The 12,241-nt window shown below is 46.9% G+C and overlaps 1 protein-coding gene across 19 annotated transcripts in view; it reads left to right on the top strand.

The window, feature by feature from the left end:
• The window catches only part of GRAMD1B (GRAM domain containing 1B), a gene marked incomplete at its 5' end in the record, with an annotated part of 105,792 nt that overhangs the window by 80,174 nt on the left and 13,377 nt on the right, over positions 1-12,241 (top strand). For 17 of the 19 annotated variants that reach the window (XR_014269889.1, XR_014269890.1, XR_014269891.1 and 14 more), the window contains 13 exons: positions 1,047-1,131; positions 2,031-2,134; positions 2,292-2,387; positions 2,861-2,941; positions 5,005-5,120; positions 5,611-5,767; positions 6,449-6,638; positions 7,013-7,156; positions 7,828-7,946; positions 9,403-9,545; positions 10,220-10,323; positions 10,746-10,949; positions 11,177-11,267. Coding sequence is in view for 3 of the 19 variants with exons in the window: in XM_082493725.1 (XP_082349851.1) it covers positions 1,047-1,131; positions 2,031-2,134; positions 2,292-2,387; positions 2,861-2,941; positions 5,005-5,120; positions 5,611-5,767; positions 6,449-6,638; positions 7,013-7,156; positions 7,828-7,946; positions 9,403-9,545; positions 10,220-10,323; positions 10,746-10,949; positions 11,177-11,267 (1,634 nt within the window). Of the gene's footprint in view, positions 1-1,046; positions 1,132-2,030; positions 2,135-2,291; positions 2,388-2,860; positions 2,942-5,004; positions 5,121-5,610; positions 5,768-6,448; positions 6,639-7,012; positions 7,157-7,827; positions 7,947-9,402; positions 9,546-9,673; positions 9,840-10,219; positions 10,324-10,745; positions 10,950-11,176; positions 11,268-12,241 lie in introns of those variants that run through there. The other 2 variants (XR_014269892.1, XM_082493726.1) reach the window with 2 other exon arrangements.

Genomic DNA, 12,241 nt, shown 5'->3' with positions numbered 1-12,241 from the left:
TTTTGAGGCCCTTGCTGGGATGCTCTGAGCTGTGCCCACCTATCTGCTTTGGGAGATTTGTGTTGCGCAGCTGGAAGAGATAGGAGAGGGTTGTTGAGAGGAAATGGAGGTAGGGAAGGAAGAGGTGGTACCCCAGGTTGCTTCATGTTCTGTACATTTGTGGGAGAAAGAACATGGTAGACTAGATGGGAGCTATGGACCTCCTGAATTTGCACTTGCCTCTATTTGAGCCAACTCTGCTTTGAAAAGGTGTTCTGGCTATTACGAGCAGCTCTAAGCATGGGCATGGTGTGTAGGAGGTGGTCTAAGTGGACAGAGTCACGTTATAGTTTAGTAAACACCTGAGAGAATGCAGCTCCTGGTCTCCTTCCAGCCAACAGCACCGTTTTCTCTGAGGCCTTCCATGAGTCCAAGCGTCTGCAGAATAAGCGTAAAACATGGCTGAGTCCCTGTGAGGGCCTCTTTGAGCCCCACAAAAATGTTCTCACAATACCAGCAGGTGGTTGTGTGTTCATTGACTGCCAGGTGGAGCACTTGATGGAGAGCAGAATGGGGATGACTGCATTATCCCTGGGCTTTTGATGACAGTGATCGTTCAAGTTCCTCTGGTGGGGCTGCAGCTGCACTAAGGGGCCTATTTTCTGGGGTTGCTGCACTGTTCCTGGGAGAGCTGGGGATTGGCGACTAACTGGATGCATTGCAAACAGAGCATGTGCCATACCTTGTACAGTCTAGGATTGCAGGAAAAGAGATTTTTCCTGCAGCCACAGCTTCCATGCAATTCCGATTTGCTACCTAGCACGTACGGGTATAGCCCTTCTACTCTGTACTTGCTCTTCAAAATCAGGTTCTCCTCTTCTTCTTACATAATGCACTAAATCCCAAATCCTCCCATCTGTGTGTCTGCTGTGATGGGAGCTCCTAGCCTCATGCTTTGTAAGCGCATCTGATCCCCCTTCTCCTTACCAAGGTGTTCCTGTTTTCCCACTCCATTTCTCTGTACTCATGCCTGCCCCTCTCCTTAACAGGCACTCTGTTATTTGCAGGTGTTGAGTCCAACATACAAACAACGGAATGAAGATTTCAGGAAACTCTTCAAACAGCTTCCTGACACGGAGCGCCTCATCGTAGGTAAGGTCAGCCCCTTGGTGCAGTGGTCTGTTGTGCTGGCCCATGGTTTGGAGAGGAAATCCAGCACACGTGCGTGCAGCTTTTTCTTCTTCAAAGAGATCGTGCCACCAAGGAACAAGCCCATTGTGTCTTTTCTTGTGCACAGGCAGAACCCCTCCTCACCATTTCTAATGTTTCGTTTATTTTGCTTCAGGGAGAGCAATGCTGATTTCTATCAGCGACAGCTCTCTTCCCTCATGATTTGAGGAGTGTGTTTTCCTCCATGGTGCTCCCCCAAACCTGACAGTGTGTTAGTGTTTGAGCTCTTTCCTCATTTGGTCAGGGTTGCGTCTCAACATGCATCCCGCTGAGCTTCCCTTTTTTTCTAACATCCCCAGTGCTCCCTACTCACACATGACTGCCCTGCCCATATCTACTTAGGCTTTGGCCTTGCAGCTGGTTAGTAGACTGCCTAGTGCATTGCATCTGTTCTGTTATCTTACGTAACTGGTGATCTCATGCCATGTCTCATACCGTTGAAAGATGCACAGCGTAGCAGAGGAATAGAAATTGTTTAGGATGCTTAAACCGGGAGAGAAATGAACAATGGCACTAGAAGGTGAAAAGGAAAAGACAAATTAAAATCTGTAAATAGTACATAGGATGCTACGGAATGACCAGCTAATAATGCAAGATCATCAGTCAGTAAGAGAAATTGTCTGCGACATGCCCGCAGGAGGGATCATAACCTAGTGGACAGAGTAGCAGCTGTGGTTCAGTTCTGGCTCTGCCTTTGACTTTCTGTGGTAGTTTTGTGTTGAGTAGCTTCTTCTCTTGATGCTGCTGCTTATCTTTGCCTTTAGGCTGTCCTGTCTTCTGGTTTTGGTGCTCCTAAATTATCATCTGTTGTCCACCCACAGATTACTCATGTGCGCTACAAAGAGACATTCTCCTGCAGGGCCGCCTCTACCTCTCCGAAAACTGGATTTGCTTTTACAGCAACATCTTCCGTTGGGAGACACTGGTAAGGCTTTCAGACTGCTGCATTGTGCATGTGTTTTATGTCAGCTTATTTGCTGACATTGCTTTAAAAGCACTCTTTCTGTTGTCTTTTTCGTCAGTGTCGCTCTTTACCTGTGTTCTTTTTCTGCCTTCCCCTTTCTGCATGGCGCTGACTGTAGCTGACAGTACGCTTGAAGGATATCTGCTCGATGACCAAGGAAAAAACAGCACGGCTCATTCCTAATGCCATCCAAGTTTGCACTGACACTGAAAAGGTACATCCTTGAAGCCTCCACCTCTGGGGCCACCCCTTAAGGCTGTCAGGGGCAGGGGAATATGTGTGTGTTGTGGGATTTTTCCAAACTGACTGCTTGTGCTACTTGGGGCCTGGGAGGAAGCACCAAGGGAAGAGGGCTGGGTGCAGAGCTTCTGCAGACCTTGGGCTGAGTCTGGAACACACGTGGCTCATATGTGGGGTTTGGGGCCAGGCAGGAGATCTGGGTTATACAGTAGTATATCTCTAACAGAACTGTTTCTGTGCTCTGACTCACTCCCTTGGGTGAGAGGCACTCAGCCTGAGGCCTCCGTGAGCTTCAGTCTGTGCCCAAGAACTGAGCAGCTATGCTATGTGGCTTGCTCAGTCCTTCTGTGAACTGTAGCTGGAAAGTGATCCAAAAGGATTACTCTCCTTCTTCCCTTTTTTGGGCCTTTTCTGAACTGATTTTTCTCTCCATCTCTTCCCATTTAGCACTTTTTTACTTCCTTTGGGGCTCGAGACAGGACGTACATGATGATGTTCAGACTCTGGCAGAACGCTCTCCTTGACAAGGTACAGAGACCAGCACCTGAATGTTGGGGTGGGATGAAAGGGAAGTGATGAATATATGTGGGAGCATAATACCTGTACTAATGTATATGCATAAAATCTGTAGGGACAGTAAGCACATATGTTTATGCAGAGCAGGCACATTACTGCAGATGCAAGTCTCTCTTTTTGCATGGAATTCTGTCTGTGTACACACAGTAGATGCCGCTTTGCCTCTGCTGAGGTGTGGAAGCATGTGCCTCAGGAAGGAGTTTTTTTGGGGTCTGTGATTCAAGTGAAACAGCTCAGAAGAAAGCAGTTCAAAATGCAACAGAAATAGCTCACTGTACAGGCAAAGCTCTTAGTAAGCCTGTGCTTCGGAAGTGTGGAGTTGAAGATAGGACAGAAAAAGAGCATGTGTTCAGGGCATTCCAAAACCAAACAGGGGAACAATGGTGGATGTGGGGTGCACTGGGTAAGGGCTCAGTGGGTTGGATTTTAAAATAAAGCAGGGATGTGCACCTGCTATGCCAGAGGCCCCATATGTCCGGTATTTGATCTGAGTATCTGTTCTGCAGTCCATTGAGTATTTTGGGTCTCACTGCGGGGGTAAGACTCATGTACTGATGTAACAGTGCTACTAGCATTTCGAGATGTCCTGGCTCAAACACCCAGAATACCCTGTCCTGAAAATCGGGGTAGTGTTTAGTATGCAAAAGGTTCGCTTTGCATTGGGCAGCTTGTGTTGCTACCATATGCTGTAATTTGATCAGCCTTCTGAAGTTCCTAACAAAATTCAGAGCCCTTGGTTTCAAGGTCAAAGCAAATGGGAACTGAGACGTGGAGTGAAAGGGACAGAGCTCTTTTTCCAAATGTAAGATCCATGCCAGACAGGAGAGAGGGAGAAAGAACCTATTCTATTTTTCCTGCTAAGACATGTGAATTGGAGTGCATGTGGGAAGAAGGTGAAACACACATTTTTCTGGATAAAAGTTTCTCATTAGAGGCTTTTTCCCCGTGCTTCTGATTGCTGCTTTTGGGAGCTAGATAAAAAATTTCCTGCCTTATTCCATTCAGTAGCTATGGGAAGAAGTTCAAGCCGGCAACTCAGGAAAAAGTTCACTAGATTTGTTTTACCTCATTACCAAGAAACCTTTGTCAGTGGTCATAAATTTCTCATGAGTAAAAATCCATCCCCTTTCATCCCCACATGTTTAAATCACAAGTTCTCCTGCCCCATTTCTTAAGAACCTCGGAACGCAGTCATATGGTGATCAACTGACTTGCATTCCTAAAAAGCTGAGCTTTTGTGAACGGTCTTGATAATTCATTTTCTCTTATTAGCTGGAAGTATATACAAGCTTTTCACTATAGTAGCTAGTGAGCAAACTCTCCTTGATTTTAAAGTGCAACAGGAAATGTTATTCTTTGTTGCTGTTTTAGATCGTTTTCCCTGCAGCCGTAATTCTTTAGGCAGCTTTAACTTAAACTTGGAGGAGAAAAAACCTCATAAAGCGTTGTGGTTTGGTATAGTAGGAGACATTAAATGGAGGCACAACAGAAGAGGTGGGAAACACATGCTGAGGGAAATGAAGGTTTACTGCTTACATTATTACATGCACAGCATTGTAGTAGCGGGAAATCTCATTTCGTATGGTGCTCTGGGTGTAGCCTCATGTCGGCTTTCTGATAGTCTTAAGTAACATGAGATTGTGGCATGGAAAAATAACAAAGTTAGATTTTGGGGCAGAACCTGGGCTGACAGTGAAGGCTTACTTGATGAAAGGGCCTCTTACTGCTTGACTGGGGCACTCCAAGCCAGCTTTGCCTAACAATGTAAGGATACATAAGCCCACAGCCCTTAGCCAGCATGGAGCTGCGGCAGTCTGCCAATAACATACAGTCCACCTTGTAGGATCACTGGAATTCAGAAGAGGTGAGCCTATCGGAAGGCCCTCACTGCCCGTCTGGGGCTGTGTCAGAATCTCTCACTTCTCCTTTCAAGGCAAGGAGTGGTAGTTCTAAACATTCATCATATTTTAGTATTCTCAGGTGAAATGTATGCTGTTCTCTGTTCCCTCTTTTAGCCTCTCTGTCCAAAGGAGCTCTGGCACTTTGTCCACCAGTGTTATGGGAACGAGCTGGGTCTGACCAGTGATGATGAAGACTACGTGCCTCCTGATGATGACTTCAACACAATGGGGTGAGTGAGGAGGAGCAACATATGCCTGTGATGAAGAAAAGATGGCCTCACGAGAGCAGGAGTCCTGATATATTGCATACCTCAAACTGCAGATTGTCCCTGGTGAGAGATTCTGGGTTTCTGGCCAAATGTTTACCCTTCAGCGTGTAATGTCTAAAAAGCTGAAAGCATACTGTTTCCTCATGGAAGGTCGGTAGGGACTGAAATGCCTGCTTCTCTGCTTGCTGAGCTAGATGAGCGATTCTGTGAATGCCAAAGCATCCCAGTCACAAGGCCAGTCAGAGTGTTACACAGTCAGAAAGGGCTGATGCTTGTCAGTCTATGTATAAACACTTGGAAAATTTGGGCTTGATCTTCCCTGCACTGAGCCATTTCTGCTTCCGGTCAGACAGGAAACTTCATAGAAGTATTCTTACTTGCTCTGTGTGTCCAGTTGTAGCTGTACTGAGAGGGGTAAATATAAAAACCTGTGTTCTCTGTGGCGTCTCAGCTACTGTGAAGAAATCCCCGTGGAAGAGAATGAAGTCAACGACAGCTCCTCAAAAAGCAGCATGGAGGCCAAGCCAGAAGCTAGCCCTCAGCTGCCAAAGAAATCCGTCACTGCCAGCACACTGACGTCTACGGGAAGCAGTGAAGCACCAGCCTCGGTGAGTGTTCTTCCTCCAGGACAGTGGGAGCGGTAATCCTTTTATCTGGGATCCAGCTGGTAGTCCTTGAATGTACAAGGTAACGGTTTACCCTGCAGCTGACCACTGTCCTCGAGTCAGTGATATCTGTGAGCATGGCATTTGTGAGCCAAAAAGTGAGCCAAGTGTGGCTTTCCTAAAAGCCAGTAAATTGGGACTCTCAGCAGTAAAGGCGTTATCCTTTTTGTACTTTTAGATTAAAAGAAATGGAGTGTTGGAGACAAAAGGGTTAAAATTTCTTCTCTGAGTTGAGTTATTCCCTAGGAAACAGTGTGTGTCCTCACAGTATTACATCAGAGCAGACCTTGTTTAGATATAACCGCACATTTTCCTAGCTGTACAGGGCTTGTTCAGTGGCAAACCCAGTATTGTTTGTGTGCTTGTCTGAACAAACAAAAAGCCTTGTGTACGTCCCAAGCTTGAAGTGTATGTGGTCCTTTGAGAGGAGGCGATCTAATATATCCGTGTGTTTTACAAACACCATATGGTAACCTTCCTCCTCTCTGTATTGTTTAATTTCCAGACAGGTCGCAGCCAAATGTTCAAAGGTATGAAAGTTGGCCCACAGATGTAAAGTTTCAGAAATAATGCTCAATTTCCAGGTGCTGATCTTTCCCTCGTTGTGCTCTCTTCTTGCTGCAGTTTGATGGAGTGCTACCAGAAGAGGAGGAGGCAGTGGCAGAGTCTCCTGTGGAAAAAGACCTTGGCATTGCAAATATCATGGGAGAGAAGATAGAGATCATCGGCCCCGTGAACTCCCCTTCCCTAGACTTCAATGACAACGAAGACATTCCCACTGAGCTCAGTGACTCGTCAGAGACCCATGATGAAGGTATGCAGGGAAGGGCCTTTCCATCGGTGGTGTTTTCAGCCTTCTCCTGTCCTTTCCAGTGAGGGACTGGATTGGCAAATGTTGAATTCCTTTTCTGGGCCCTAAGAGTTCAGAAGATGCAAAGAATTCCCATCCTGGGCCGCAGATGGCAAATGTGTGGGGTATTTGGAAGGATGTCCCTAAAATAGATACGTAGGTAATTACCCCTTCTGATGTTCCAACTATTGTCCTTGGATCAGTGGAGGAAAAGAGTTATAAGTACCTCCTTTGGGTTCCTTCTTTCCAAAGTGAAATACTAAGGTACTGTGAAAGCACAGCCTCTGATACTGGCACGGAGGGTCATGGCTGGGGCTTACAGGCTTGTTTCCCCACAGGGGAAGTCCAGGCCTTTTACGAGGATCTGAACGGCCGTCAGTATGTGAACGAAGTGTTCAACTTCAGCGTGGACAAACTGTACGACTTGCTTTTCACGGACTCCCAGTTCCAGAGGGACTTCATGGAACAGCGCCGGTTCTCTGGTAAGCTGCTGCTGGCAAAGCCCGGTCGCTGACAGAGGCTGCGTTTCCTGCGAGGTAGAGGCCTGTAGAGAAGGAAGGTCTCAGCGCATGCCTCGAAGGTGTAACTTTGCCTGGTGATGAGAGGGATTTGGTAATATTCTGAGCAGATCTTGGGACAGCTGTAGTCTGTACTGAGAGTAATCAAAAGCAGAAAAAACCAGCCTTGTTTGGGTATCTAGTTTTGTTTTCTAAGAGCCAGATCTAAGTTTATGGAAGAAGCAGACTCTCTTATTTTTTAACATCACCTAAGGCCTGATCCTGTGTTCAAGGCTTAACAGTGTGAGGATAAAACTGTTCTAGCTCCACACCAGACCTTGGTGCGGGCTGTGCAGTTGACGATGCAGAGAGTGTACCTTGGAATGCTGTAGTCCTCCTTTCCCAGTAACTGTAGGTTTGCTGAAGGAGACGTTTCTCCAGCCTTTCCCTGCACTTGAAAGTGGGGAAAATACTCACATTTAGTACAGGAGACCTTTCTTTGGCACTCAGTTGAGCTCTAGTGCTTCTGGAGCCAAGCTCTCCAAGGGGAAGGAAATACTGTCCTGAGCTTGGTTATATGGTTATGCCTTTCCCTAGGGAACTGACCTGAGATCCCTCTCCAGTAACTTGAATGGAATATTGTTTTGTCCTCTCAGATATTATTTTTCATCCCTGGAAGAAGGAAGAAAATGGCAATCAGACTAGAGTGATCTTGTATACCATTACCCTCACCAACCCTCTGGCCCCCAAAACTGCCACTGTCACTGAAACGCAGGTATGTAAAAGGAGAGCAGGGGTGTAATGATTTGTAGAAACAGATCTGTGATTTATTTTCCTGTCTTGGGCATGCTGCTTTGCATGTTTCCATTCTCCCTATCCATTTTCCTTTACATATTTTTCTTGTATTAACTTGGTACCCAGTGTCACTGCAAATCTGAATAGCTAATCTTATGCTTGCATTGGATTGCATTGCAGGGAAAGGACTAAGTTTTCTAGCAAAAGCAGATGAGTTTGTAAACAAGCCAGCACCTTCTGACAATGGTGTGCGTCACCCATACTGGTGGTTTTTGAGCTGTGGTCAGTCCAGCAGTTGTTACTTATAAGCAGGGCACAAGAAAGTCAGACACTGTCTGCCCAGTCCTTCTCACAGCTCTACATAGACAAGTCAAGGTTTTTTTATTACTGGTGAGGACATTTAGCTGACCTGTTTAAAAAGGTAAAGAAGGAGAGCATTTGCAGTGCCCCAGGAAGAGCCAGTCTAGCCGTGCCTAGTAGGGGCTGCAGCTAGAGAGGGAGGAAAGGTCTCCTTCAGTGTCCAGAGATATGTTTAAGTGGCCAACGGTAAATACTGTGAGTTAGCTTGAGGGAATACTAAGAGGGAGCCAAGAAAAGATGGGGTGTCTGAGCATTCAGGGAGGGGAGAATCCCAGTGGCAAGGTGTACCTTGTAAGGATGGGATGGAGCGTGCTGTTCAGAAGCAAAGACTGTGCAGGGAAGATAAGGGAAAGAAAAGGGGAGAGCAAAGTGATGGGCAAAGGGAAGAGTATACTTTGAGGAAGCAAGGACGTGACCTATTTTATTCTGAGTTTGGGGTGAACCACTGAGGGGCACTTCGCTGTGTCTTCACTGCAGAGGTAAGTGGAAGTAGTCTGTAAGAAAAGGCACGCTTTGTATATGGATCTTCAGTTAGCTGTGTCTGTCCCCTTTGTGAGGTTAGTTCCGGGGCAAAGAAAGAAAGCAGATGAGAAGCACTTAAGTAATTTACATGTTTTTATGGTGTTTAGAATCGCAGAATAATTTACGCCAGGAAGGACCTCTGCTCAAGGCAGGGCCACCTCTGATTTTAGATCAGGTTGCTCCCCGACAAGCCAGGCATCAGTTTAATGAGAAGAGGAAACACTGGTAAAGGTCCCAAAAATCTGGTCCTCACATGGCAGGGTATGTAACTGTGTCTGTGACACAAAATGCTGGAGGTTTTGCTGCTGGAACTGAACGCCCCTTTTGAATTACGCCCTTGGGAAACATCTGAGTGAAACACTTGATTTCCTTGAGTGTGCCGTCCCTTAATGGTGAGCCGTTCGCAGAAAAATTGCAGAGATGGGGCCTGGGCATGGGTGTGGTCTCTTCTGTGTGGTAGAGATGTTTTTGTAAAGTGCTAGTAAAGGTGCCAGACTATCAAAGCCGTGCTCTAACCAGACTAATAGTTGCCTTGCACGCTGTCTTTTATGCAGACAATGTACAAAGCCAGCCAAGAAAGCGAGTGCTATGTCATAGATGCAGAGGTGCTAACTCACGACGTCCCCTACCATGATTATTTCTACACCATTAACCGCTACACGTTGACTCGTGTTGCCAGAAACAAAAGCCGACTCAGGTACGCTTCTTGCGGGATAAAGAGCTTTACTGACGATCAAAAGTCACTTTTGGGTGGGAGTTCTGTTGGTTGGTGTGTTAGAAAGGGGTTGGGGAGAATTTAGCCTTATTTCTTTGTCCTGTTGCCAGAACACTCCTATGACAAAGAGCTACTGTAGGGGCAGCTGCCTACTGTGGTGACATCAAGAAAACAGTAGACCGGATGCAGAGGAGTTACAGCTGGCTCAGGGAGAGGATTTAGATTTTTCTTGCCCCTTTCTTGGAAGCGGTGGTTTGCAGGGCCAGCTGTCTCATGCAGTCAACTACATGTGATAAGCAACAGGATGTACTTCCAGGGACTGCGCCTCTGAGACACATCGGGGGGACAAGCAGAGGAATTTGGTACCGGGCAAAGCTGTAGGCTTTTGCGTTTGACATAGATAAGTAGTCTAAGTGTCTGCCTGCCACATGGCCAAAGGTCTCGGGAGTCTTCTCGGGGGAGGAGGCTCTCTTGAGGCCTTCCTGCCACTACCTTTGGAAGGACTTTTCATGCAGTGCTTCTCCTCGAGAAACATGAAGGGCTGAGACCATTCCAGAAATAACACTGTGCATGATTATTTCTCGTATTTACATTGACAAATTGACATCGCCTTCAGGAAGCAAAATTGGGAGAATGACTTTCCTTTCTTCACATAGGGTTTCCACAGAGCTACGTTACAGGAAGCAGCCTTGGGGACTGGTGAAATCCTTCATTGAGAAGAATTTTTGGAGCGGCCTAGAAGATTATTTCCGACATTTGGGTAAGAGTGGCGATGACTGGATCTGCGGTAATGACCCACGAACGAAGTGGCACCTTCCATAGTTTATGCATGCCTCCCTGCAAGCGGGCAGCATGACAGTGTGATAGCTGCTGCCAGCCCACTGGGGATCAGGCCTCGGAGTGGCTTATGAAAGGGGCCAATCAACGTTATTGCCACAGCGTCACTAGCACTTGCTGGAATTAATCAGGTCATCAAATCCTGCTCTCTGGCAGGAGCGCCGGCAGTCTGAGGTCAGAGTTTGGCAAAAGGTGTAAGGGATGTGTAGCGTGTCCTCTGGCATGGGCCTCCTAGACCCTGCCGACTTGTTTGGCCCAGTAGCTGTGCCATTAGAGGGCTTAAGTCTGTATCTCTGCCAGGCCAGTGCCACTTCCAGTAAATGCTTTCCCTCACCATCTCTGCAGAGAGTGAACTGACCAAAACTGAGAGCACGTACCTGGCTGAGGTCCACAGACAATCCCCCAAAGAGAAAGTAAGCAAGCAATCGACCGTGCGCCGTAGGAAACGGGCCCATGCCCATCTGCGGGTGCCACACTTGGAGGAGGTGCTGAGTCCCGTCACCACCCCCACAGATGAGGAGGTTGCGCATCGAATCAAGCACGTGGCAGGTGAGGAACTGCAGACCCCTCACCCTTGGGGATGGACAGCTGGGTACCTCTGGTGAAAAACTGGAGCTGTGCATGTGGAGGGTTAATAGGAAGAGGGTCCGATGCTTTCCAGAGCATGGAGGATGTATTATGGTTGTTTTGAGTGAGGTGGAGGGGTGGGTAGAGGAAAAAGAGTTGTCCTCCCCAAAGGACAGCATTTCCTAGCCTAAACACATCTGTCTCTTCAGGTTCCACTCAGACACGGCACATCCCTGAGGAGAGCCCCAGCGGTTTCCACCTGCAGAGTGTCTCTAAGCTGCTCCTTGTCATCAGTTTTGTGTAAGTGATTTTTTTTTTCTTTTCTTCACAGTCAGCTTTTAACTACTTCTTTTGTGTTTCTGGTGTTCTGTACTCCCCTGTGCAGTTTTTTTCTTTCTCATGTTCCTCTCTGGTCCCAAATTTTGCGCAGCACAAAGGAGAGAAAAGCAATGGCGGGCAGAAAGGAATGAATTAAAATTTCCCCCAAATGCCCCATCAACTGTTTTGTCTGGCTTGATCCCACCTTTTGCCAGTACTTAGCTGGCCCCTTATCCGGCTCTGTAGGTTCTGGATCTTATTTTGTCAAAGTCTCTCCTTTCCCCTCAGTTTTGACCTTGTTTTAACCAAAGACGGGCTTCACAGACCTGCATGTTTCTGGGAGTCCTAAATGAAGGTCAGCTATACTGTTTGGGGGACAGGCAGTGTTGTGGCAAGCAGGGTGAGGGGCAGCTGCGCAAGGAGTGGGGACTCAATAGTTAAAAGAGAAGAAATCCAACAAGTAGGAAGAGTATTTTTGTATTTCAAGGGCTCAGTTTAGATATTTTTCAATGACATCTAGAAACTGTGGCGTTTTTTTAATTTAAAGTAAGTCATTTAATGTAATCTGCTGACAAACTAGCTGTTATCATGGAAGATGACCATGCAAAGCTCTCTGGGAGTTACTGTGCTATTACAACAGCGCTTAGTGTATGTGAGGAGTCTTGTCTGTTACTTCTTTCCGCTAATCTGGCAAATGTATTTGGACCTGGTCCTGGATGGTGATTTTGACATGAGATGCCATCTCAGAAAGAAGCTGGACTGTTTAGAGATGATTTCTGCAAAATAAGGGTAGAAACACATGGAGCAAGAGAGATTCACGTGATTTCACTAGTTCAGCAGCAAGAACTACATTTGGTTTGGGTCCCTTTTCTGTCCCCACCTTTCACAGTTGCTAGTCTTGGGCTTTGCTGGATGCGCACTCAAAGTGAGCTGGGCCCCTCGTATCCCTACGGTGC

The sequence above is a fragment of the Vanellus vanellus genome (assembly GCF_965231255.1).
Source record: "Vanellus vanellus genome assembly, chromosome: 21".
Classification (NCBI taxonomy): Eukaryota; Metazoa; Chordata; class Aves; order Charadriiformes; family Charadriidae; genus Vanellus; species Vanellus vanellus.
This window is presented reverse-complemented; position numbering and strand designations above follow the sequence as displayed.